The sequence below is a fragment of the Calidris pugnax genome, unplaced genomic scaffold (assembly GCF_001431845.1).
Source record: "Calidris pugnax isolate Ruff unplaced genomic scaffold, ASM143184v1 scaffold17, whole genome shotgun sequence".
Taxonomy (NCBI): Eukaryota; Metazoa; Chordata; class Aves; order Charadriiformes; family Scolopacidae; genus Calidris; species Calidris pugnax.
This window is the reverse complement of record NW_015090794.1, coordinates 3,036,247-3,062,434: the sequence shown is the minus strand read 5'-3', so window position 1 is coordinate 3,062,434 and position 26,188 is coordinate 3,036,247. Positions and strand designations below refer to the sequence as shown.

General features: G+C 56.3%; 1 protein-coding gene across 1 annotated transcript in view; it reads right to left on the bottom strand.

Moving 5' to 3' along the window:
* The window catches only part of SLC9A3R2 (solute carrier family 9, subfamily A (NHE3, cation proton antiporter 3), member 3 regulator 2), a 36,433-nt gene extending 10,550 nt beyond the window's left edge, over nucleotides 1-25,883 (bottom strand). Inside the window, exons 1-2 of the mRNA XM_014936528.1 lie at nucleotides 25,848-25,883; nucleotides 23,407-23,664 (exon numbers count right to left, since the gene is read on the bottom strand). Of these exons, the coding sequence (XP_014792014.1) occupies nucleotides 23,407-23,664; nucleotides 25,848-25,862 (273 nt within the window). The 5' untranslated portion in view covers nucleotides 25,863-25,883. The remainder of the gene's footprint in view (nucleotides 1-23,406; nucleotides 23,665-25,847) is intronic.
* Nucleotides 25,884-26,188: the final 305 nt, after the last annotated feature.

Sequence of the window (26,188 nt, the reverse complement as noted above, 5' to 3'; positions counted from 1 at the left end):
GGGGGGGACAAAACATTTAATTTATAGGTCTGATTTTGCTCTAAAGCAGATGCAATCATAAATAAAGCTACCAAGGAAGCACCATATCTGTACCCCGTCCTCCCGTTCCCCTGAACAGGGACAGCTTAACAAATGAATTTCCTCTCATTGAGTCTATTTTAGAAAATCAATTGTCCGAAACCCTTCCAGAAAAATGAAAACAAAACAAAAAATGCATTTCCTTCAACAGAAGCAGCCCAGATAAAGTCCACCCATATGCCAAGACACCCCCCGGCAGCGGCCAAGCCCCACGGCCACAGCCCTGGGCAGGGAGGAACCGAACCCGAGAGCCCGGGCAAAGCACACAGGCCCAAGACACTGCATTAACCTTAGTTATTTATTTAAGGCTGTGCCATGCCCTTGGCCCCTGGTGACGTCGGCATCACCTGCACGTGATCACCTCCCAGCAGAGGGGTTCTGGGGGCCAGGGTGATAAACCCCACGCCTGATGGTTGCCCACAGCTCAGAAAGGCTGAGCTTCCTGTAGGATGAATGGTAGAGGAGCACATAAGAAGGTTAGTGCATTCTCCCCATCCAATGGAAAACGCTTTATGGCTCCTCAGAGCAGCTGGGGGAGCAACAAATACCAGCTTTTCTCCAGGTCTGGTGGACCCACGTCAGTCCCTTGGATGCTGCTGTCCCCACCAGCCTCTGCACGGCCCCTTCCAGCCCACACGCTGGGCAGCACTGGCTCGTGACACAGCACCACATCCCCAGCAAGAGCTGCCTTGGAGATGCGGGCGTTCATTTTCATCTGTGGTTTAAGGAAAACACCTCCTGTGGCTCAGTTTTAATCTTTCATTAAAAGAAATGCTGCTCCCCTCCTGCTAATAGACCTTTTTTTCTTTTTTCAGATCACATTTATGGTGAAATCGATTAAAAGAAATGCTGCTCCCCTCCTGCTAACAGACCTTTTTTTTCTTTTTTCAGCTCACATTTATGGTGAAATCACTTACAGCCTTTCCTTTCAAATTAAAAACCCACGCAGCAATTTCCTCCAAGTTCCTGTCTTTGCCAAAAAGTATCACAAAATACGAAACCTGCGCCCTCTCCCCTCCTCAGACAACTCCTTGGCTCCTACGTGCCATATGGGCTTCACGCTGGAACTGCCTGTGCCGGCAGCTCCTTGCACTCCCAGCACCTTGGGGTTATTTCTGCAAAACACCCTCAATATTGCTTAAAACCTGCTTCCTCTCCAGGAAGAGCTGCAGGCGCTGAGAACATCCAGAGCTGATGCCTAGAAGACCTGGCCTGGCCACCACTCATGTGGAGAACCCTAGGGATGATGCCAAGGAGCTCCAGCTGCACATGGGCCACCCTGCAGAGCAAGAGCCAAATAAGCCAAAGCACATTTCCCATTGCCACCACGGAGCCAGACTACCCACAGCATCTTCATGTGCCTTGATGGCAGAGAATAGGTCCATTTGCAACAACCACGGAGCCAGACTACCCACAGCATCTTCGTGTGCCTTGATGATGGCAGAGAATAGGTCCGTTTGCAACGACACAAGGCCATTTTGGCCACTGCAAGTCATGGTGGGGCAACTACGGAGGGAAGCGAAGAGCTGAATCAGTTCACCAGCACTGGCTGATCTCCCACCACCCCGTGGGGACAATGGTGACCTGCCAATGGCACCCCCGGGGTCAGTACCTAATCCCTGCAGGAGGGGCACAGCGTCCAAGCAAGCCGATTAGCGGGTGGCCGGGCACTGCCGGCAAGCTGCTGGGGCCACCACGGCTAAGTCACTTTGGGGGCTGATCCCAGCTCCTTCATCCCCTCAAAGAAGGGATTTTCCAGAGGAGTGCCAAGCAGGGACACAGCTCTGCCACTTTTTCCTCCCTTCAGCAGAGCCACAGGGCACTGCTCCTTGCTCAGAACCTATGGGCACCGCATTTAGGCAAAGGGCAAAACAAAAACACCACTAAAATTACTCCGTGCACGTCCCTTTCCCCAGCTGGGCTCCCCACTTGGCAGCACCCAGGGCCAGGGGGACCCCCATCAGCCCACTGAGCGCGGGCACCATCGGTGACACCACCACTCCCAGGCGGGGTGACACTGCTGCTGCTGGCAGGGGACAGAGGCTGCAGATAACGAGAGATAAACCCAAATAATCCCAGCAAGAAATGCCCGCTTCATGCCACGGAGAGCACATGTCCCCATGCTGCGAGCCGTGACACTGGCCGCCTGGCCCCAGCACTGAGTGCCTGCTGCGGGCTTTAACGGAACGGGATGTCACCTGGGGATGGGGTGGGACCTGGAGACAAGGCAAGGGAAGGTGGAGATCCATCCCGATGGCTTCACTGCAAGGAGAAATCTCCCCGTCGCCCCCGACCCCACAGGCACCCGCCGGCTCGCCAGGATGGAAATAAACATCCCAGCACAGCTCTCCTCAAGCTGCTTATGAAATACTCAAGCTGGTGGGGTTCACGGTGGGTTGCAGGCGTTCCAGGGGAACGACTCCAGTGTGACTGCAGCCTCCATCCCCGTGAGGCCCTTTTGTTGGGAATGCAAACACACACAAAAATAAAAAAAGCCACTATTTCCCCCCCAAACACTTAAGGCTGCATCTTCGCCAGGCTGGCTGACCACACCAAACCATCTCCCCTGTTCTCTCTGCAGCTTGCTGCCTCACACTGAGCTCTTCTAAACACAGTCGCTGTGGGGCTCACAGCCTGAACCCCCCCTCTGTGGCACCTCAGCCCCGCTGAACCCCAAAGCAGGGAGGGGAGAGCAAAGCCTTCTCCAGGAGCGAGCCTCAGTGCTCCCCACCAAAGCAAGGGCTGAAGCTGCACCCAACTTGCACCCATCTGCTCCCGCTTGCACCCAGGTGCACCCAACTTGCACTCTCCCACAGGGAGCCGTGAGATTGGTCCCAGAGTCCTGGGGCAAAAAGCAGGGGGAATTTTGGCCACAGCTGCAATGCCCAAGGGGGGACCGAGGTGGATTGGGACTCAGGTCCAGCTTGACCACCTCAATCCCAGCACCTGGGAAGAAAAGAAGGATGCGAGATGACCAGCCCTTCCTGGACACTAGGTTCAGAGCTGCCCACGAGGCCACCATTCCAGCACAGGAGGGACACACTGGGCACCCAGGCTCCTTCCTTGGGGCCAGAGCAGCAAATTCTTCAATGAGCACTTAAAAATGAGAGCTGCCATCAGCAGCGCCCATCACAGGCATTGAGGCTCATTCCGACCAGCTGCAAGCTGTAGCTGAACATTTACAGAGAATAACTTGGCAATGTGGGTTTGTTTTATAAAAAAAAGAAGTGATGACAGAGCTGCAAGAAAAGCCTTAGTGACTGCTCACACGCTGCAACTGAGCTTGCAGGGCACATGGATGCTACCAGGACAAGTTTTGGGGGGGAAAAAAGACCCACAAGCACCTGCCCAGTGAGATGCTCCTGGCATCGACACCTCATGGCACAGATTGGTTCTTAAAAGGGAAAAATCATCAGTGCAACCTTGAGCCCAATAGGTGCAACCTCCACCAATCAATAAAACCCAGATCCTGCCAAAACAGCCCCGTGGCTGCTGCGCCCCCAAAATGCTTCAGCTACCTGCTCAGGAAAAGCCAGGACCTGCTTTAAAAAAAAAAAGTAGTAAGTAAAAGCCACGACCCCGCGCTCGCATCCTCTCCCTCTGCAGATTTAGCACGCCTGTATTTTTCCCATGGCCCCGGAGCAGTTAGTTCACCCTATCTGCAAATATTTCCAGCTTGCCTTGGAGTTCTTCAAAAAGCGAAGAAAACAGGAAATGATTCAACCGGCCAAAGAGGGTCGGATCCGCACGACCTTAAAGTATGCGGGGGACTCTGCGCAGCCAGGGAAAGGGGGTACGTCTCACAAGCAGAGGGGAACCCATCTGGGATCACCTATTTGGGTCTAAAAAGGACCTTTTGAAATAGTTTTCCTCCTGCTCCGTTTTCACAGGGTCAGAGCTTGGGCAGCAGTGTGAAAGCACCAAGAAAAATCACCCGAAAATGCCACGCTGCAGCTGCCATCCCAGCACGGGGATCCCCAGAGCTCAGCGGGTGGCTGCAGGGGGGGGACACTCTGGCAGGGCCAGCCCCTCTGCCTTTGGGGGATCCCCCGGGACCGCCAGTGAAATCAAATTACTCAACAAATAAACCGCGAAGGGAAAAGCTTCGTCTGCAGGATCCCTTTGGCTGCGAGGGTGGTGACCGGGGCTGTGTCCTACACGGGCTTGCCCTGCTTGCACCACAAAAATCTTGAATTCAAGGTCCTTAACTGAAAGGAATTCAAGATCTTTGTTTTAAGAGAAATAAATAAATAAATAATCCCAATTCAGCATCTGTTCTGAGCAGAAATCCTCAGGCAAAACTGCTTATCCCATGGCAGAGATGATCCGGGGCTTTCTCAGGGCTCTTAAACCTCCCGACTAACGCAATCCTCGGCCACTGGAAAAAAAAAAATAAAATAGGTCTTAGACCACAGCTCTGCAAAGCCCCTCTCTGGGATTAAGCAAACACTTCGCTTCACCCAGACCCGAGTACATGCTCAAACACTTCGCCTTACATGCTCTGTTGACACGGAGCTGCCGCGTCTCTTTGCCAGCTCTGCTATTTATTTTCTTTTTGACCGGTGCCAGCGTTTCCCTGGTTGTGTTCTGGGAAGATATTTCCTAAGCTCCCGGGGGGATTTTGCCTTTGTGAAACCCAAGCCCTGCGATGAAGCCTTCCCTCTAACAGTGGCACATTATCTCTGGGCTCCCCAGAAACCCACCGACACTCACCTGGGAGCAGAGGAAAAACCCCTGCAGAAATGCTTCAGTATTGCTCTGGAGCGGGCTTTGCTGCCCTTTCACATGCCAAGAGCACAAAAGTTAGTTTAAGTAAGTTAGAGTCAAAAAATTAACTGTATTTTTTGACTGTTTGCATGCAAAAAAAAATGCAAAAGAAAGTCTTTTTTTTCTAGGTATCCAGATACTACCAGTGGCCATCAATTTCATAAAGGCATAGCATAGTCCACCTACAAGCACCAACTGCCTATACCCATCCACAGGTGTGTGTGTGCACAGATAAATGCTGCTTGGACAACAAGCTGCATTGCCACACCACCCCTGGAGCTGCTGCTTGCGGCAAAACGTCATTATTTTAGAAGGAAAAAGCTTTCGGAAACACTGTTCAAGCTGGTCCGTTTAGAAACACGCAAACAAGACATTAAATAACAATGAAATACTTTCAATAAAAAAAAAAACCCAAACCAAACAGTGGTTGGGTGTTACCAGCTCTCATAATCTCACTGCAACTCTTGCAGCATCTGATTATTTATTTTTTTTTCCCCTTCGAGTTTCCAGTGCTGCTGCTGGGAGCTGGGGTCCCCCAGGGACACCCCCCCACACACAGCTTGCTGGGATGCCACCAGCACAGGCTTCATGCCACCCCCGTGCAGCTCCCCCTGCAGTGCCCAGGACCATTCCTATTTTGTACACCTGGATGTTTCAGGCACACTCCACCATGGTGCCGCTATCATAAATGTCACCGGCTCTGATTAACGAGGGGTTTCCATGCAATTAATTAGTAGCTGCCAACTTCCACGCCAGCGGAGTCCACCTGCAGAAGCACCAAACTGCCAGCGCTTTCATCTCTTCTGTTTCCTGAAACAAACTCACCTCCTGGATTTTGAGGGGCAGCAGGGCAGCCCCCCCATGCTCCATTGTCCAAGCAAAACCTAGCTGCCCCTAGAAAAGCCCCTCCCTGGCTTCAGTTGAGGCCATCAGTGTCACAGACCTGCTCACCATCACCACCGACCTGGCCCTGAGCATCCCAAGCTCTGGCATGGGGCTGTCCCCGCAGCCCCTGCCCACCACCTAATCCCTGCCTGACTTTGAGCAGGGCTAAGGATGAAAAAGGGCTTTTCAAAGACCTCCATTGCACAGGCATTAGCTTTTGAGCAGGATGCAAATTTGCTGCCAGCCCAGCCTGGTGAGCTCTCACCCAGCCAGGGCAGCCCTGGGTCCCTCCCTGCCTGGGATGCTCACAGATGGTGGTGGCCAAGTCCCAGGACCATCTCCAGCCTCTCCACTCAGCAGCTCCCCACACATCACAAGCAAATGTGTGCCCTACAACGGGCTGAACTACCTTGAATAGTCACCCTTTAGGGGTTTATTTCAGGAATAAAACACCAATGCCAGCGTGGACACCCGCCTCTCCAGGAGAAAAGGAGAAGAAGAGCTGATGTGGAAGCCCCATCCATGGAGGTGTTCAAGACCAGGCTGGTTGGTGCTTTGAGCAACCTGGTCTAGTGGGAGGTGTCCCTGCCCACGGCCAGGGGGTTGGAACTAGATGATCTTTAAGGTCTTCCAGCTCTAACCATTCTATGAGCACATACACACACGACACAAGACACGGAGCTAATCTAGCACCAGAGGCTGGGTCAGTACCATCTTTTGTGGGAGCCTGGCAGGTCCTGGCACACCGTGGGTCAGCTCAGCTCCTGCAGACCAGCGTGCCAAAGCCACGACGCTGTGTGCTCCTCAGCAAGGGGGTGCACCCCCTGAACCTCCTCCAAGGCTGAAGGGATGCTCTCATCACAGCCGGGAAGCGCGCAGTGTCCCAGGGCAGCACTGTGAGAAGGGCACTCGTGCCCTCAGAACAGGGATTTGCTGGAACCAAGCTGAGCTCATCTGCCACAGGAGTTAATGGTCCCTTTGGCCCCGTCACAGCACGTAATCACTGGAGATCAGGGCTCATCAAGTAATCGGCTCAATCCTGCCTGGGACCACCTTGCCCAGAACACTCTGCACCCACCAGCAGTTTTGGGGCTGCTCCCAGCATCGCCTCCACGGCCCAGCCTGGTGGGCTTTCCCGTTCCCTATTTGGGGGCAGCCAAATAGGATCTAATCACCGCTGTCAGGAATTGCGCTGCCTGGACACACTCCAGGCTCTGGATCACCCTGTGACACGTCAAGCCTTTCCGCCTCTGCTCGGCCAAGCTGGAGAAAACACAGGCAGGAGCATTCCTGTCTAATTTACATTGTTAACATATTTTCTTTTAAGACAGCTCCCGTGGTCTCTCCTCTCCTTTTCACATGTGTTTTCAGTCAGAAAATGGCTCCTTCACTCACCTGCTCCCTGCAAAGAAAACCTCCACTGGTGGAGCCTGCAGGGGGACACTGGGCTCCTGTCCTGCCCTGTGGCCACCTGGGGACACCGAGATGTTCTAAAGGGACAAGAGACACCGCTCAGGGCCTTGAGGTCCATCTCTGCTCTCTTGCCTCCAGCCAGGACCTCTCCATCCCTGGCACTTTGGCTTCTCTGCTGCAGGCAGGGAGCACCAAGGGATGCAGGGGAGGGATGCACGGGAACACCTGGGAGTTGTGGAGGAGAAGGGCAGCTCCAGCAGCGCGGGATCCTGACCGAAGCCCAAGCACCAGCAGGCAGAGCAGTGAAGGGCGATGCTGGGAGCCGAGGAGGAGCCAAACGAGGGGAAAAACTCACACAGGAAGGGGGCCCAGGGCCACAGCACCGCCAGAACAAGGAGCCCATTTACACCCGCCCTGACACGGGCACCCTCCCTTGGCAGTAATGGTTATACTGGGAGCCGAGCTGACCCGCAGGCAAGCTTTAATTGCCACTATTATTACTACAGTTTTGTTGGAAGCTCAAAGGCTGCCGTCTTTGCTCGGATTTAGGGATGCACTTAACTTTAAGCAGATGCTTATCGCCCTGATCTGAGAAGGGGAGAGGGGGATCCCCACATCCCAAATGTGAAATCCCGCTGTCTTTCACACCACAAAGATGAGGAAAGCTGGGAGAAGCAGGAGCCCTCACCGTGGCTGCCGGCAGTGCCCACAGCCCTGCTTGCCGTGAGAACCAGGGAGGCTTTGGGCTCGTGCCACAGCCAGGAGCAGGATTACTGCCTCCATTCACCGCCGTGCCAGGGAGCCGCCGCCTGCTACAGCGGAGCTGGTTTTCATTCCCCTTCCCCCAGGAATGACTCAAGTTTTCCCAATAAAGCAGCGCCAGAAAGGGGGCTATTGTAGCCCTACATCCCCGGCGGCCAGGAGGACCTCGGTGACACTTTGGGGAAGTTGAGGGGGTGGGGGGGAGCTGACTGCTGATGGCAAATGTCAAAGGAGCCTCAAAACCCAGCCAGAAAGGGGGGACCGCTGGCTGGCAGCACAGCGAGGGGGGAGGCAGAGCACCCCCAGGTCTGTGCCACGAGGCAAGGACACGGCTGCTCTCCCACCACCCATCTCTGGGAAAATCAAGAGTGAGGATGCTCCTGGGGCTTCCCAAACCCTGGATGGTCCTCAGCTCCACGCCGGGATGCTGCGGCCCCCCACACGCTGCTGGGAAGGACTCGGGGGCTCCCCCCCACCTCCTCCCTGACCGCACACATTTCACCCAGCTCCATCCCCCGGCTCGGAGTCAGCCAGCGCCGAACCGGCTCAAACTCCAGATGTTGGTGAAATGCTATAAATAAAGGAGGGGGAAGGGCAGAAGCGGCTGGTGGGACGCCAAGCCCACCGAAACACAAGCAGATGTTCCCCTTCCTTGCAGGGCCAGGCTGTGCCTGTCCACAGCCGAGTCTGGGGAGAAAAGTGAGGGTTCCAGCACCCAAAGGTGGCCCGGCTGGCAAGACACACACACACACCCCCCCAGGAACCTGCAGAAGTTGGGGGGTAATTCAGAGGTTTTCCACCAGCCAGGCCAGGAATAAATCCTTGGGCAGGACCAGCTCAGTAAACAACCTGCTTCCATTTTTATACAGCCACAACTCTAATTTCCACCCACCCCGTTAGCTGAGGAGGTGTTTGGGCTCAGACACCAACCATCACAAGAAAAACCTCACCTCATTCTTCCATTACAGACCCAACAGCCTGACTGACATTTGCTCTTAAAGCTTGTTGCTTCACAGCATCTCCTGGGCAGAGACCACATCGCAACAGCCAGGAGAAAGTTTTGGGTGCTCTCCAGGGATGAGCAGGGACTGCAGCAGCACCCAGAGCAATCACTGCCCTGAGAGATAAGGAGGGGCTCAAACATGGCTGAGCTGCCACAAAATACCTTTTGGCAAAGCCTGTGATCCCCCTGAAACAAGCAGTTATCTTAAATATCCCCAGGAGGAGAAGAGGGGTGCTGCAGGTTCCTGATGGTGCCGACACAATCCATGCTGTGGTGGCATCATTCCTCCCCTCCGTGTCAAAGCTTCAAGCCCACCAACCCAAACTGCTGGGCACATCTCCTGCCAGCCCCGAACATAAGGTCTGGGCTTTTACAACTTATTTAAATTCCTTCCATTATTCAAATTGCTCTAATTACTTAAATTGCTCCAGCTGGGTTTGAGTGATAGAAGCATCAAAAAAATTGGGTTTTTTTTTTTTTTAAAGACCAAAGGCATCAAGATTTGTGCTGTTTTCCCTCACAGCTGCAGTGTTGCTGCCCCAGCATCCTCAGGCCAGCCCTGGGGGGGCTCAGCCGGGCGCTGTGTCTCTGCCCGGGGGGCTGCTGGAGGAGCCGGCGCTGCACGGGCACGCACACCCAGCGCCCTTTGGATGCATCCTGCCGCTTTCTCTGCCAACACGCGGCACAAAAGGGAGCGATCGAGGATGGCAGGCGAGCCAGGAGACAGCCGAGCGATCCCAATTAGCGGTGGAAAGCATCCAGCCACGGGTACTCAGCAGGACCCGCAGCCAAACCGCAGCTGATATGGTAATTTGGATATTTTCAGTGGGTGAGTCTCCCATCCCTGCCGGGTCTGCTGGGTTGGATGGGAGCACCGAGTCAAGGGCTGGCTGTGCTGGACGGGGTGATGCCAGGTCCCTGCTCTGTCCCTGGTCACAGCCCAACGGATTAAACGTTCAATGGAAACCCTGTGCCCACGGGACGGCTCCTTCCAGCAGCCAAAGGGAATGATGATGCCCACAGACTGCCACAGTGGGTACCGAGCCTCGGCAGGGACTCACTGTCCACAGGGACACTCACCCTGAACACTTCAGCCTTTTCAGACACAGCAGAGAGGACAGCGTGCCTTATCACTGGTGACCCTCAGCAGCCCCTCCCAGGGCAATGCAAAAGCAATCAGAAAAAAAAAAAATTAAAAAAAAAAAATCAATGAGGTCCCTCACTGTCCCCTGGCACTTCAGGAGACGCGAAGGAAAGGTTTGCACCCTCTCTGAGCCCTGTCCCAAAGTGTCCAGGTCTCCTCCAAGCCCATGAACCTCACCCAGGTCCCTTGCAGGCACTGTGGGATGCAAAGCCCATGGGAGAGCCGGGTGGCCACGCCAGCACCCCACCGCAGAGCCGGACCTCGGCCACAGCCCCAGACATGACAAAAGGTTATTATCCCGAGAAACCGCCGGGCAGGAGAAAACAAGGGCAGGAAGGATGTGAAGGGTGGGGAGGACGCCTGATCTCCAGCCCGCGGTGACAGTGCCTGCCAGGCTGAGCTGCCCCACAGGACAGCACAGCTCCTGTCCCCCCCTGAGCACCCCACACCGGAGCGGGGTGATGGGAAAAGCGTTTCTCTTACAGCCTCCCACCGGTGTTTCACCTTTCAGCAATTTGCTGCCAAAGAAATTAAAGCCCGACCTCATCAGCTGCTGATGCCCTAAGGCAAGGGGGTAAGCCTAGATTTGCCCCTCTCCAAAATCCCTGACACGGTGCCACAGCATTACGGAAATCCCCAAGCACAAAGGAGCCTCTCAGGAGAGGAGCTGCAGCCGGGGCCATGTCCTGGTGAGGACCACGCATCCCTAGAGGGGACAACCCTGGTGAGGGTCCCCAACAGCCACATCCCCCAGGACGAGGGCAGCTGGATGGTGTGAGGACATCCAGCTCCATGGGGTCCCTCTGATCCCACCCGCCTCCCCCCAGCAGCGATGCCACCAGCCGAGCTGTCCCCGCCATTCCTCAGCAATCCTCCAGCTGGGGAATTTCTCCGCCACAAGAAGTGGCTTTTTTTTTTTTTTTTTTTAAATTTTTCCCCCCCTGCTTTGCTGGCGTTGGAGCAGACTCAGGGAAGGCAGCCCTGCTCTCCCCCGGGCAGGGCTGGAGCCAGGAACAGCAGCTCAGGCTTGGCTGGGAGCAGGGAGCAGCTGGGCCAGCCCAGGGAGAGACACCAAGGGAGGGAGGGAGGATGGAGGAGACCAAAACCGCCACGTGCATATGTTTTCTTTAAGAGAGACAACTTTTCCAGCATGATCTGCCAAGAGAACGCGCAGCCGGGATGCCGGCGAGCTCCTCTGCTCCAGGGAGAATCAGCTTTGGAACAACACAGGGCAGCATCAAGGGTCCTGACAGTCTGGGATTTGTCCAAGAGGAAAAACATGGGATCTCTGTTCTGGATGCAAAGGGATCTCAGCAGATCCAGAGGGATCTGTTTTCCCATGTGTAGGAGAGAGGGAAAAGGAGGCAAAGAGCATCAGCCACTCTGTGCAGGGCTGGAACCACAGCTCGAGCCGCTGGAACAAGGGGATGAGTCCTTCCCACGCTCACCATGACCCCCCCGTGGGTGAGGGGAGGGATGAGGGGAGGGATTGCTGCGGGCGATGGGAAGGCAGTGGGAGATGCTAGGAATGAGCTTCCCAGATCGTGCTGCAGCAGAGGGCTTGCAGCCCCAGAGGGAGGGACGTGCCCCACTCTACGGTACCCCAAATCAGCGATACAACTGCCATCCCTAGCAGCACATCTCAACCTCCTCAGCACCGCTCCAAGGACTGGCAGTGGACCCAAAATGGAGCCCCCAGCCCAGGGCAGGACCCCAAGCACACCAAGCTGGTGTTCTCTTGCAGCCAGAGGCTCTGGACAGAGCCACGCACCATAAAACCGCTGACCATGCCATATCAACCTGCCCTTTGGACTCTCCAGCTTCTCGCCGGGGCCAAGCCTTGAGCAATCACCAAATCATTCATTAATGCTGGCCCCATTTGTTGCCTTTAATACCCCTGGGTCATTAGCAGGAATCCAGTCGTACCAGCTTTGCGCTCCCACAGTGACTAGCCTGGCACCACCGATGCTGGGGGAAATCCCCCTCGAGAAGGTGGGGGTTCTTGTGCGACACACCAGGGAGCACCAGGGCCTCGTGCGATGCCCCGAGCACTGCTCCCTCCCCAGAGAACACTATTCACCCTGTTACATACAGGGCTCTCAGCCACACATCCAGGGAAGGAAAGATATTTCCCTCAAGGGTTGAGATTGCTCAAGCTCTTAACTCCTGGTTTTTCACCCTGTGGGGCCACATGGCCCTGCTGCAGGACCCGTGCAAGGGCTGTGTGGGACCTGGGGGACCCTGTCGTATGACCATGGACCAAACCCCACATCCTACAGCTCCTTCCTGCCCGTTGCCATCTGCTCCCCATGGGCCCAGCACCAACCCTGCCCTGGGAGCCTGATTTTTGGGGAGGGGGTACAGTCCCCAGCAGGTCCATAAATAACCCACAGCCCCGCAGAAAGCCAGCTGTTTGCTGAGGTGGGAAGAGCTGGGATGGGAAAGCCCACGATCTGCATCATGAGCCACCAAGAATAGTCCTGGTCCTCCCCCAGAACCCTGCAGGAAGGGACCACAGGTGCTGTATTTAGACTTACAGGGTGCTATATTTAGACTTGCAGAGCCCAATAAAGCCCACACAGGGTGGGAGAGAAACCACCAAGCCACCATACTGGTCCTTCAGGGCTGATGATCTCCCCCTTTCTCTGCCACCAAGCCCACCCCAGGCTGGGGTGAGGGATGCCATGTGGACACAGAGCAGGATGACAGAGAGGTGGTGGAGTCTCCTTCTCCGGAGACATTCAAAAACCACCTGGACAAGATCCTGTGCAACCTGCTCTAGGTAGACCCACTCCGGTGGGGGGGTTGGACTTGATGATCTCCAGAGGTCCTTTCCAAACCCATATGATTCTATGAGCTGGATGCAGCCCCACCAGAGCTTCAGCTCCGCCGAGCACGCTGCACACTCAGCGCACGCTTGTCGCACGCTCACCACGCGCCTTCCAGCTCCCACCACCCCACAGCAGCGTTTCTCTGCCCCATCTGTCCCCAACACGGGGACACATCTGCACCTCCCCAGCCCGGCCCCTGCCCGGGGAAGGGGGGAGAACAGGCGCTGCTCTGTGAGCGCCGGGGAGCATCGGGACCAGGGAAGTTCAATAGTTTACTACCAATATTTGTCTTGGCCCGGCGGCAGGGCTTGCTGGAGGAAACGGGGCAGGGGGAGGGCTCCAAACATCCTCTGCATTCCTTATAATGTAAGTAAAGTCAGCGGCTGTGGCACCCGCGCTTGGGGTTAACCAAATGTAAGGCCTCTTGTATTTAAAAATCCTGCAATAAAATATCCAGGGGTGCAATTTTCCAAAAAGCAGGAGGAGTGAGGGGCCTCGGTCCCAGCCCCCAGCGTGACACACGAGCTACCTTTTCCTCCCAAAAAAACCCACAGCTTGGAGCTTTTGCACAAAATCTGCCCGTAGAGCTAATCTGGACACAGCACCTAAAGCCTCCGGCTCTGCCTGGGGCTCTCCTTAACCCCCTCTCGGTAACTCAACCCTCCTTCCACAGCAAACATTGCAAAACTCCAGTGTCAGCTCCATCCCATGACACTGCTGGAAAACATGGGGTCGAAGTGTGACCTGATGCAATCAGGGAACATCAGGGCTCACTCACTCAGCCCGTACCACTGCGACACTCAGCTCCAAAAATGACATGTTTTAAACCCAGCTCCTTTAAATAAATAAAAAAAAAATAACAAGAAGATCACAGAAGATGCCCCTCACTTGCCAAAGGCTGCAGGGAGCCGAGCACCCTCCCAGTCACTGCTCCTTGGGCAAGGAGCTGGTGTTTATCTCCAGCTGGGGCAGCCAAATGGCACCTCCGTGCCGGGGCAGATAAGGAGGTTTGGAGGTGGCTCTGCCAAAGCCCTGCACAGCAGCGGGTGGTCCAGGACCAAGTGCGTTTCCGATGCAGAGCAGAAGGACCTCCCGTGATAACCCCCAGAGCCAGCACCGGGCTCCGGCTGCTCCAGCTGATAAACCCTGGGTGAAGGAGGGTGTGAGGTGTCAGGAACACTCCGGTGCTGGCTGCGGGGCTCCGAGCACGCTGCGATCCGTGCCCATGGAAAGGGATGAAGAGGACCAGAAAGCTGCAGGGAAAGCAGCTGCCCCAGGAACAGCCCTGGCACAACACTTGCAAAACCAAGAATTGGATCTGGTAAAACCCAGCAGCTCCTTCAAGGAGTGGCACAAGGCAATTTTCACACACCCCCGCCATGTCTGGGCTGCCCAAGCACCTCGTGGGGTCTTCTGTGGTGCCCCCATCCCCAGGACAGACTCAGGTCCTCGCTATCAGTGGGAGCCCTGCGCTCATTAACAGCTGCCAGGCAAGAAGCAGGGAACTCTTCCAGGCAAAGCAGACTATTCACCCTGCTTAGAACTAATTAGGGCTTGTCTTAATTAAATCCTGCTAACCATGAACAACCGCAGGGCCAGAATTAACTGATTTACCTGAGATGGCCTTTGGTGGCTCTCAAGGGACATGCTGCGAGCGAGGCAGCCCTGTGCCGGCCACGGTGGCTACAGACACGGCAAGGCAGGAGCTGTCAGGGCTTGGGAAGAGGCATTGGAAACCTGCCCCACGGCAGGGCATCACAGCCCAGGGGACGCCACTCCTGCCCCACGGCAGGGCATCACAGCCCAGGGGACGCCGGTCCAGCTGGGTGGAAGGAACAGCCCCATCCCCAAGGGCTGAGGGATGAGCTGCCACAGCACACCCCGGGGTGGGAGCCCGGCCCACCAAGGCAGGAGCAGAGGGATTAGCCCTCCCGCTGCCTTTTGTGTTGCTCATTTCTTTAACGGGATTAGTCCCTGTAAGTCTGTAAGAGGGTTTAATCACATAACGCCACGGGGCGAGCAGCGGGGCTCCTGCCGGGTCCATGCAATCACCAAGCCTCACTTAACTGGGTTTACAGCAGATGGTGATGGAGGGGACCTGGGACCACATCCGGACCCCAACTCACTGCTGCTCCCTGCCCCACTCCTTTCTCGAGCATCCCCAGCCATGGGGCAGCACAGTGCCAGGGCTGGAGACACCACCGAGGGAAAGATCCACTGCCAGGCAGTCAGAGCCCGAGATGCCCACAAAGCAGCCCCGCACACTCCTGCGGTACCTACAGGAATTCATCTTTCTTACCTTCCCCTTGCTCATAAAACTGCTTTTCCATTTGGCTTTCACAGACTCACCACTAACAGACACCTACCACCAGCTTATTTCACCTGGTAACAAACTCTTGCACGGCTTCAGTGGGAAAAGAGAGGCATTTAGTCACTACAATACAGCTCCAAGTCTGGTTACGGTTTAAACCTACACAGCAGTGGAATCAAAACACTCAGGAGTCCAGGCAAAAGTTGTAATGAAATTAAATTACGATATGGATCTTGCCAGAAATAATTATGTCAACAATTTGGGTTTTAATTCCTTATTTATAGAGACCTGTGGATCTGGAGAAACCCTTTGCTGATTACAAGTTTCATTTTCTCTCTCATATCCCAAACTGGAGTCTCCCAAGACAACTGCCTGTAAAATCTCCATACTTAATAGAGCCAAGGACTAGGAGCCAAAACCAGCTCAATTCAGAACTTAATTTAAACACCAATTTTTAATATAGTGCAAGGTAAATCACTCAACCTCACAGACTCAGTTTCCCTGACCGAAGGGCAGGAACGTGGCACCCAGAGGCAATACCATGGCCATCACATCACAATTGCACGGTGTTAGGGCTGCAAGCAGTAAAGGGATGTTGCCTTATGGATTAAAAGGAGCTCCTTAAAACCTCATTTGGAAGTCAGATGTGCCCAGCCAGCAGCTGGAAGCCCTGGCCCCCTCCAGCCCAGGAATGCATGCTGTAAGTCAACATATGCACGGCACCTTTGCTCCACGTGTCTCCAACTCCCCAGGAGCAATGCCATAATGCCAGCACCTTCTCGCCTGGGTGGGAGCAGCCCCAGGCCGAGGGGGCTGGGGAGGAGGAGGTGAGATTCACCCAGACCTGCAGCATCACCAGGTCTGGGGTGAAACACCCAGAGGTGTTGGACCCAGCCAGGCTGCGCAGTGGCACCAGAGATGTTGCTGGATAAAGAGAGCTGGAGATGTGTGATATGCACCCTCCTCCACAACTAGTTTGGGCATTGGGAATAAACAGAGAAAGAAAAAAAAACACAAAACACACAAAAACAAACAACACACCAGCACCAAAACTATCCTGTTTGAAGGTTTCCTCAACCACAACAGGACCACAAATCCGACCAGCACAGAGAAACTCCAAGGCACGGAGCAGTCACGGCAGAGGCTCTGTGCAGCTGCCAGGGCACATGCAGAAGGCCCTGATTCTGCCAGAAGATTTTTTAATTTATTTGAAACCATTTAATATTTTTACTATTGAACAGAACCATTAAACAGCTGGCGAGGAGCCCGCTCGTAAGCGGGGCTGTTATTAAAACAAGCTGCTTGAGCACATCCCTGCGAGCAGAGGGGCCCGGGACTGGCTGTGCCGGAACGAGCTGCGTTTTGAACGGCTCCATTTAATATCAGTTTTCAAATCATTTTTTCAGGGAAAGCTTTTGATTACTTGGGGATGCAGAAGGGAACATCACCGGCTGGACCACACGCAGCATCTCCTGCTGTCAGCAGCATCACCGCTCTGCAGCCAGGCAATGGGCTGGGATGCAAACACCCCCCCACACACACTCCTGCCCCACTCCCGGGAAGGTGGCAGGTCCCAGGGGTGACCCCACTGTCCCAAGTGTCCCTTGGGAGCATATGGCCCTGGGAACAAAGGCTCTTGGCAGGGCGCAGCTCCTCCCGATGCTAATCTGCCTCCTGCCTCCCGCTCCCTTCCACTCGCTTTGTGTTTCACTAAAAATATCACGGTGGAGGAAGTTTCTGCCGCGGGGTGGATGCTCTCCTCCCCGGGAGGGGCTTCCTGCACTGCCCCGGCACAAAAATAACCCCCCAGCCAAGGTCCTCTGCAGGACCCACTGCCCACACCAAGCCAGGGCAGGTGAGCTGCGGCTGGGGGAGACCCACTCAGCCCCCTCCCTCTGTCCCCACAGCCCACCCACAGTTCCCTGGCTTTTTGGGTGACGGGACACAGCCACCACCCACTGCATTTTGCATCCAAACCCCCTTCCCACAGCACAGGGAGGATGCAAGTGTGTGGGACCTGGGAGGTCAAGAGCCAGGGATGATACCCCACCCCACCCCACCCCCAAATGCTTCCAGCACAGAGAGCAATACACTGTTCTCTTCACCTTACAACACTGTGGTTAAAATGTCCCACCTCGTATCTGGATGGCATCCAGCAGGATGAGGCTCAGATCCCTGCTGGTACCTCCTCCGAGTGCTGCGGTGACACCCAGCAGGTCCATCACAACCCGAGCAGAGGGTCCAGCAAACCCCACTGCAGATGGTGACACTGCGATGCCAGCCCCAAATTGATACCAAAAAGCCAACAAACAGAAGTTAAGAGATGGCCAATGCGCAAGGGACAAGCAGACGGCACTGCAGGGGGACCTGCGAGGCTACAGGACACAGAGCCCCCCCAGCCTGCTGCCCCTCGAGTGGTGCAGACCCCACTGCTCCCACCCACACGCACACCAGGGGGGAGCAGAACTGCAACCCACTCCTCCAACACTCACACAAAGGGGCCTCTCCAAAAACAGGTCTCGTCCTGCTCCTCCTAACCAAGCCCTAAGTCGCTGGGCTGTCAGGGGGACCAATGGTCTGAAAAAAAATCAATTATGTCAATCCATTTAGCCTATTGCTGCCCACACAGGAAAGGAGCACGCTGCCAGGAAAGCAAAACACTCCTCTAAGCAAAGCCCATGGTGTAGCAGTCCCCACAGCCCAGATGGGCACAGGCCACCACCCCAATCGCCCCACCGTGCGAGGGGGAAGGGTCCCACCACCATCCTTGGAGAGGGTCCCACCGGCAGCCACATGCCCCAGCCTCCCTCCCCAAGATGCTGCGAGCTGGAGCTGCTCCAGAGCCCACCTGCACCACCAGCACCCATGACACACGATGCCGGTGAGCCCAGTGCTATCAATAATGCAGCGGGGTCAGCACCGGCACGGGGCTGATGGCTTCCCCGCAGCCCTGCCACACACCAGCCCCACTGCCACGGGATTGAAGGGCTAATCCCAAAAGCAAGCCCGGCTTTGCTGCCACTCCTCGGCTGAGCCCCTGCAGTACCCAGACCTCTCGCCATCCCCGGGTAGCCCGGTGCCCACCGCAATGCTGCCCTTTGCTATCCCACCCTACAGGCATCTTCCCCTCCCCTTCCCAGCAGGGATGTGGGAAGTGATGCTCCCATCCCATGCCCTCGGCTGGACACAGTGGCAGCTCTGTGCTGCAGGTGCAGAAATGGTTTTGCTAAGTGGCTTTTTTTAATTTCCCATCCCATGCCCTCGGCTGGACACAGTGGCAGCTCTGTGCTGCAGGTGCAGAAATGGCTTTGCTAAGTGGCTTTTTTTAATTATTTTATTTTGAGCAGAGAAACGCAGAGCACCCGCAGCGACAGATCCCTGCCCCGATGGGACACGCATCCAGCTTCCTTTCAGCTCTGCACCCGCAGCGAGCACCACCGAGCTGGCAGCACCCAAAAAAAATTAAAAAAAAAAAATAGCTGCTGTGGGAAGAGCAGGGAATGCTGCAGGGACACGGGCATGGCTCCCGGGGCTACGCACCGGAGGGTTTCCCCAGGCCACCACCAGCACAGCAGGAACCTCACCCAGCTTGTACTGGGGACAAGCTTTGCTGTCCTCCCCATGGGTCTGAGCCTGACACTGGGGCCCGGGGAGCGCAGGATGCTGCAGGGAAGTGCTTTTAATTTAAACCATGCACTTATTTTGGGGGCTTTTTTTTTTTTTAATCGCATAATTACTGCAGACATTTCTGCTCATGTTAGGTTTTATTACATCTTTGTGGTTATTCTACAAGCCCTAAATTTTGGGCCTCAACTGAGCTGGCAAAGTTCTCTGAAAACATCTGTCCCGAGTTACTCCCCCTCTTCCAACGCTCCGGCAGAAAGCTGGCGGCTGAAGATGTTGCAACCCGGAGTTTTATTTGCAAGAGAAAAAGTTCTTATTCCTGACCCAAACAGAAGTATAAATATTTACTGCCTCGATGTCAGCACTGGCCCCCCCACACCTGCGGGTCCCAACAGGCACTCATCCATCCTCCTCCAGAAAATAACATGTCTGTCCCCAGGCACATCAGCTCCTCTCAAGCACGGGCCGGTGGCACGCAGGAGACTCAACGCCCATTTTGTCACAGCAAAGAGCCAGTGGAAATCTCCCCATGTCAGTGGTAGGACACCCATTCTTCTGCCGCTTGCAGTTCTCGCCAGCAGCAATGCTAAAGGGTGACACCGTCCCTCCCTGAGCTGATTAACAACCTGCCACTAATTCCCCCCCATTAAAATTTCTGGACCCAACAGGCTGCTTGAATCCAGGAGCTACTAAACAAGGCATGGGTTTGTTTTCCAGAAAATAAATGCTGGTTGTAAAGGTCCCCTTGTGCACCCACCCTGCCTGCAGTCATGCTCTGGTGTGACTGTAGCAGTGACGGAGGGGAATTGCCTCACCCCGAACACATCTCGGTGACTTTACTGTTGTTCTTGTTTCTCCTACAAACACACCTGGAGAAAGCAGTGAGGCAGCAAGTCCCAAGGACACCACTAACGTGGCTCATAAAGCCACAGCCATAACGGGGGTCCAGTAACAGCACATCCCTCCCACCACACAGCAGGAGCTGGGGGCAACCGAGCTACAGCCACTGCCCACCCCGGGCCACGCTGTGCACCATGAACACCTCTGGGATGGTGCTACCATCCAGAGGCTACCAGCCCCTGGGCCACGCTGCCTGTGCACCATGAATGCCCCCAGGATGGCCAGCAGCATCCAGTCAAGCACCCGGCAGCACCAGCCCAGCCCCACAGCACACCCACCTTTTATATGCTTTTAGCCCAGGCATTTAATTAACAGCCACCACCGGCTCACACCGCTGTCCCAAAGGCACCTTGGCAATAAAAGCTGCTCACCACCAAGCACCCAACCCACCCAGCATGGCCCCAGCCATGCTGAGACCCCCTGCCTATCCACTGCCTCCCAAACCCCTGGGGACTCGATGCCAGGTGCCCAGCAGAGCACCAGGGAAAAGCAGAAAGCAGCCTGGTGGCATGTTTAGGACAAGGAATGGAGACATTCAAAACCCACCCGGACATGTTCCAGTGCAACCTGCTCTAGCTGGACTTGCTTTGGCAGGGGGGTTGGACTAGATCTCCAGAAGCCCCTTCCAACCCCATATCATGCCCCCATCACGTGCCCTGCTGCATCCCCTGGCAGGGGACACAGCGTGGGGCAGGCAGTGAGCAGGCAAACCCATTCACCACAGGCAGGAACAGACCCGGGTGGGACAGGACAAGGCAGACCCTGCTCCCAGTGTCACCACCGCCACGCAGGACACGAGTCCCCAGGGTGCCAGGGATGGCAGCGCTGTGACGGGCACAGCTGGCAGCCAGCCCTGCCGACCTGCTCTCGGGGCAGGCAGCCTGATTTTAAATACGTGCTGAATTATTCATGGCATTACCGTGGTTCCTGGAGCATAAGGTCCTGGACACCAGGTCTCTGCCGAGGGGTGCATGTTGACCTCCCCATCCACAGCAGCTCTCCAGGGGAGAGTCACTCCTCTTGCAAAATGAGATAGGGGGACAGTCATTCCTCTTGCCCACCCTGCCTGCTGCGTTGCCCACCCCTACGGCTGCCCCGGGTGCCAGATTTCCCTCCTCTTTGTTTCAGCTGCTTGTTGCTTCAGGCTGCGCTGAGCAGCCCGGCCTCAAATCAAGGAAAACTGCAGCCTTTACATAAACAAATGCTGCTCAAAAATGAAACACCATTCCCCAGGAGCAGCCCGGAGAGTCAGCACCAGTTCCCACAGGGGTAGGTTGGGGCCAAGGGGTCTGCATGGGGAAGGGAGCAGCTTGTTCTCCTCCTTGGCTAAACCCGGCCAGGGAAGTTACACAAAAGCCCCAAATCTGGTTGGGGACAAGCCTCTAACTGGACCTAGCTGCCACAGCCCCACTGCAGGGACAGAAATCTCCTAAACAGCCCCACACACAGGCCCAGTGCCAGTGATCTGCAGGATTAGGGTCAGGCTAGAGCTGCCCCATGGAGACACACGGCGCTGGAGGGATGAGCACTGCAGAAATTGAGGTGCACCATTGCTCCCCCAGCCATCCTGGACCCAGGAGGACAGCCACATCACCCAGACCGAAGAACCTGGAGCAGGTATTACCACCTTGAAGCAAGCAGGACTGCAAGGCACAGGAGCAGGGTGAGTCCTGCTGCTCCAGCCACCCGTGACCCTACACCCGGGTCATTCACGGCCATGGCACAGAGAAGTGACCTTGGCCAGGAAAGCCTGCAGTGCCCAGCTCTTCAAAGAGCTGCCACCCATGGAGGCGGGAGCAAACCAGCCACTGACCTGAGCCTGACATCTCAGCTCTGCCCACTCAGCAGCCACTGTCCCCAACCCCACGCGGTGGGCATCACCCCCAGAGTCTGCTCCTTTTGTCCAGCTCAGGTTCAACCAAACACCAGCCTCAACTCCCCAAATGCCCCAGCCAGGCTGCCCCAGGAGAAGCCACCGGCCAAGCCCCCCCGAGGGGAAGCGCGGGTGCTTCTCCCCCCTCACCCCCCAGCCCTGCCCAGCTCCCCCCATCCCACCCTCTCCTTGGAGGAGCCGAAACCCAAAGGCCGGAAAGGACCGTCCTGTTCCCTCGCCTGACTTCCCGTCAGCACACGCTGTTGGACTGCGCCCAGCAAACGAAACAGAGGCGGGATAGGAAATCCCCAGCTTGGAAAGCTGCCCCCCGGCCATGCCCAGCCACCCCTTCCCAGGAACGGCTCCTCTCCCACCGGCCATCTCCAGGGTGACCAGCCCCCCACTGCACTGACCCCCAGGGGAAACGCACCCATCATCATCACACAAACCTTCAAACACCTTCAAATCATGCAATAAGTGGAAAAAAAAAAATACTGCCTCTGCCAGCCCCAGGAAAGGTGGGTTCCTCCCAGGATAGCAAAACCTCTGCCAGATGCCAAACAGCTCGGGAAGAAGGACCAGAAGGTGAGACCCTCTCCTTATCGCCAAAGATGCACGTGCCTCCTGCCACATACCAGCATCGCCTCTTATCTGCACTGGGGAAGTTCTTCAGCTGTTACTCTGTGGGGGCTCCTGAGGACACAAAGCTTTCCCAACTTTCCCACCTACATCCTCCCAGCAGCCCCACAGCCATTTTGGGACCAGTATCCAGCTCCCCCACACACACTTCCAAGGGGGCAGAGGCCGACCAGGCACCGCAGCCCCTACAAGCTCCACAGGGAGGAGGAGGAGGAAGAGGAGGAGGAGTACACCCATGGCAGCTCTGTGCCAGAAAAGGCCATTAAGCACCAGCACTCCATGCCCAGTAGGACAGACCAGCAGACGCACGGGAGGCCTGCAAGGTGGGGACACTGCAGGGAAGGGGACAGAGGGCTGCAGAGAAGTGATGGGGTCACCAGCTCGGCCACGCAACACCCACAGGGCTCCTGCCCCATCCATACCCCCAGCAAGGGCAGCGCCGGGACGCGACTCCGCTATCTGCCGAGAGCAAGGCCGCGCCGTCTCCGCCAGCCCGGCCCCAGCAGCGAGGCAGCCACGGAAACTGGACGTTTTCCACCCCAAATTCTTTCCTTTTTGGAAAGGGGTTTACCAATAAAAGGCACTTACTGCAGAATCCCAGTCCAGACCCAGGCCACTTGAAAAAGAGCTAATTTCCTTCCTATTTAAGCAAAAAAGCTGAGAACACATTCGCCCCAGATGTTCCCTCCCTCCTGCTTCGACATGTCCCTGGTCTGTGCAGCCTGTCCCTGGAGGGGGGGGGGGGAGTGAAACCCAGGCTGGGTCATCCGTGCCCAGGGCTGGTGACCCCCCACCAGCCCCCTCTGTCTCACAGAACGATATGGGGTTAGCATGGACCTCTGGAGATCATCTAGTCCAACCCCCCCCACCACAGCAGGTCCACCCAGAGCAGGTTGCAATCTCAGCCCTCCAGAAGATCACAAGACCCTCAAGAGGTGCAGGAGCGGGGAGAGCAGCGTAGCCCCCAATAGCTGATGCTGCTTCAAGCAAGAGCAAATGAGGTCCAAGGGACAGCTCACCCACTGCTTTGGGACACAGCAGGGTCTGACAACCATGTACAGACAGTTTTCCTCTAATGGGAAACAAGCCATGATTGCAGAGGGAGGTGCTCCCAGGGGGGTTGCACCTGCTCCCCCCCCCAAGTAGCCCCCACATGCCACCCGCCTCTGTCCTTACCTTCCTGCTGCCGTGTGAGGAGAAGCTGTGCGAGTGCCGCTGGAGGCTGTCCCCGCTCAGATCCAGCTGTGGCTTCCAGACCTCCCCGTTGTCGCTGCCCACTGACTTGGTGGGCGAAGCGTTGGAGTTCAGCAGGATCCCACTGTGCACCATCTCCTCCGTGCACGTCAGGCGCAGGCTGCACAGGTATTCGTCCGTCTCCTTGTCCACCACAAGCAAGCGGGTCTCCGACTCCACAGCTTTGATGCGCTGCACAACCTGGAAAGGAGAAGAACAACTGAGGAGAAGCCCAGGGACCTCTCGGGGTGGCAGGAGCTGGACTGGAGGACCATCAGCTCCCCCACACTCTCCTACAGCTTCGGTCTTGCTGCAGGGTGCAAGTTTGCTGTCACTTCCAGCCATCGATGATGGGGGAGAGGGGCAAACCACAGCTTTAGGGGACCTCCAGGATGGAGTGCCTGTTGCCTGCAGACCCAGAAGATGACAGTGATGGCTCTTTCCACCCCATGCCCTGCAATCCACACGACAGCTCTGCCTAGACCACCTGGGATCACCCGCTCTGCTCAGACAGGAGCGTTCACAAAGGCTGCTTCATTGCCCCCCGGAGCACCAGAAACCCTCTGCCTGGTTTTGTCCTTTAGAGGGACAACACAATCTGTCACACCAAGCAAACCCTCTTTGCACACCCTTGTTTCCTTGATCTGAGGGAGGTCTTTCTTCCCCCACACCCAGGGTAGGATGGAGAGCCAGGGTGCACAGGGAGGCACCCATGCATGCGTTTGGTGGCTGGGTTGCCTTTGCTGGCTGCTCCACACCACACCTGCGAATCCCAGCTACCCCAGGCAGATTTATGAAAGAAACAACCTGATCTGCACGTTCATCCCTGGTGTGTGCCAGGGGCCAGCAAAGATAAGGGCAACCAGCGCTGGGAGCAGGAGATGGGCCCGTCCCTGCCGGGATCCAGCTCCAGGCAGCGCTGAATGGGGACCATTGTCCTGCCACTGCCCAGCTCCTTTGCGGGGATCGGTGACTGGCAGAGACTCTGAAAGGAGTTTGTGGTGTCGGTGCAGCGGGGAGAGCCGGGAGAAGCCAATCCCAGCTCCCAGCGGGGGTAAATCACACCAGAGCGGGCTGTGATGGAAACAGGGGAGACCCAGGACATGCACAGGAGCAAGGTAAAGGGAAACCACCTCCAGACTCCCTGCCAGCAGCCTCCAAGGGCTGGCTCGGCTGGGCCACCTCCTCCCTGCACAGGCCTTCATCCAGAGGAGGAGGAGGGGTGGTATCACTGGAAACCCTTCTCAGCAGTCATCACCAGCCACGCGGTGACCCTGAAGACCAGACTCCCATACCTCCCCCAGGCGTGCTGGGAAATCCCCGAAGCAGCACTGGGCTTCCTCGCAGTGCTCCTGCTCTGATCTAGGTCACGCTGGCCAGACACACTGCAACCGCCAAGGTTATAAGTGACAAACGAGCCTAATGCGCAATTAGCCAGCATTTATTTACTCCCCTGCAAGCTCCATTCAAGGTCAACAGAGCCCGTATCTGCAAATGAAAGAAAAGAAAAAAAACACCACACACAAAAACAGCAACCAACATGAAATTTATAGACTGCAGACAAGGCTGCTTGTCCTGAACCAAGTAATGTACTGCAGGCTGCAGCCTCCGTCTCCCCGCTGGGCAGCAGCGTGCCGAGGGCTCCCATCCATAACCACCCGCAAGGGTGCTGTTCCCTCAAGCCCCAGAAAATCCATCTGCTCCCTTTCAGATCTATTTACACGCCAGCATCCAATGGTGCTGCCGATACCGGCGAGGCAGTGCCTATGCAAAGCCACTTCTCCCAGAGGAGACCTGGTAGCAGGCAGCCAACCAACCTGCAGCGGTGACAGGAGATGCAGATGGGCAATGCCTGTGGAGGAGCAAGCAGGAGAAACAGGCTGGGTCCCACACAGCCATGTCCCCCAGACTCCACAATTTGGGTGCTCCAGGCATGAGGGCAGCACAGTTGGTCATTGGCAGGGAGCAGGGTCCCACAGACCACAACGCAATGCAGAGACACCACAGAAGCACCCTGACCCACCACAGCGCTGCACAGCAATGGCATGTAAGATGGGAGAGCTGCCCCCTGACCAGCAGGGAATGGAGCTGGGGCTCAACCCACTGCTGAGCTCCCCAAAAGCCATGGCAAGAGCAGTGATGGAGCAAGCATCCCCCCCAGCCCTGCGAGTGCCAAGGGCTGAGCCAGGCAGGGATGGAGAGTGGGCACAGAGCAGCCCCCTCTCCCTCCTTCCATTAGTGGGGACAAGCAGCAGGGGCTTTCTGGGACAATCCCCCCAGGCAGCAAGTCGCTCTTGGGACAGAGCAGCGAGGTGGAAGGCAAAGCAGCAGCCAGGAACATGGTAAGGTCCTGCCCGACGCAGGTGGAGAGCCCGGCACCCTACCCGTTTCCGAGCCATGGTTGCAGCCTCCAGTCCACAGCTTTTCTGAAGACAACACAGCCTGTGCATCCGGCACCCTGGGACCTTCTCAGCACCGGTCCCAGTCGCATGATTTCCTCAGCTCCACCCAAACAGACTTTCACCTCTGGCTACCCCAGCACCAGCCCAGCGGAGCAGTCCCGGACCCTTCCACCCTTGCCAAACAACAGCTGCCCAGGAAGGAGACTCACGGTGCCACCAGGAACAGCTCAGTTTGTCCCTCCTGCTGCAAAAGAGATGCCTCTGCCCGTGCTGGCAGCACTCCTCGCTTTGGGCACAGGGGGAGGGCAGGAGCCCATTGCTCT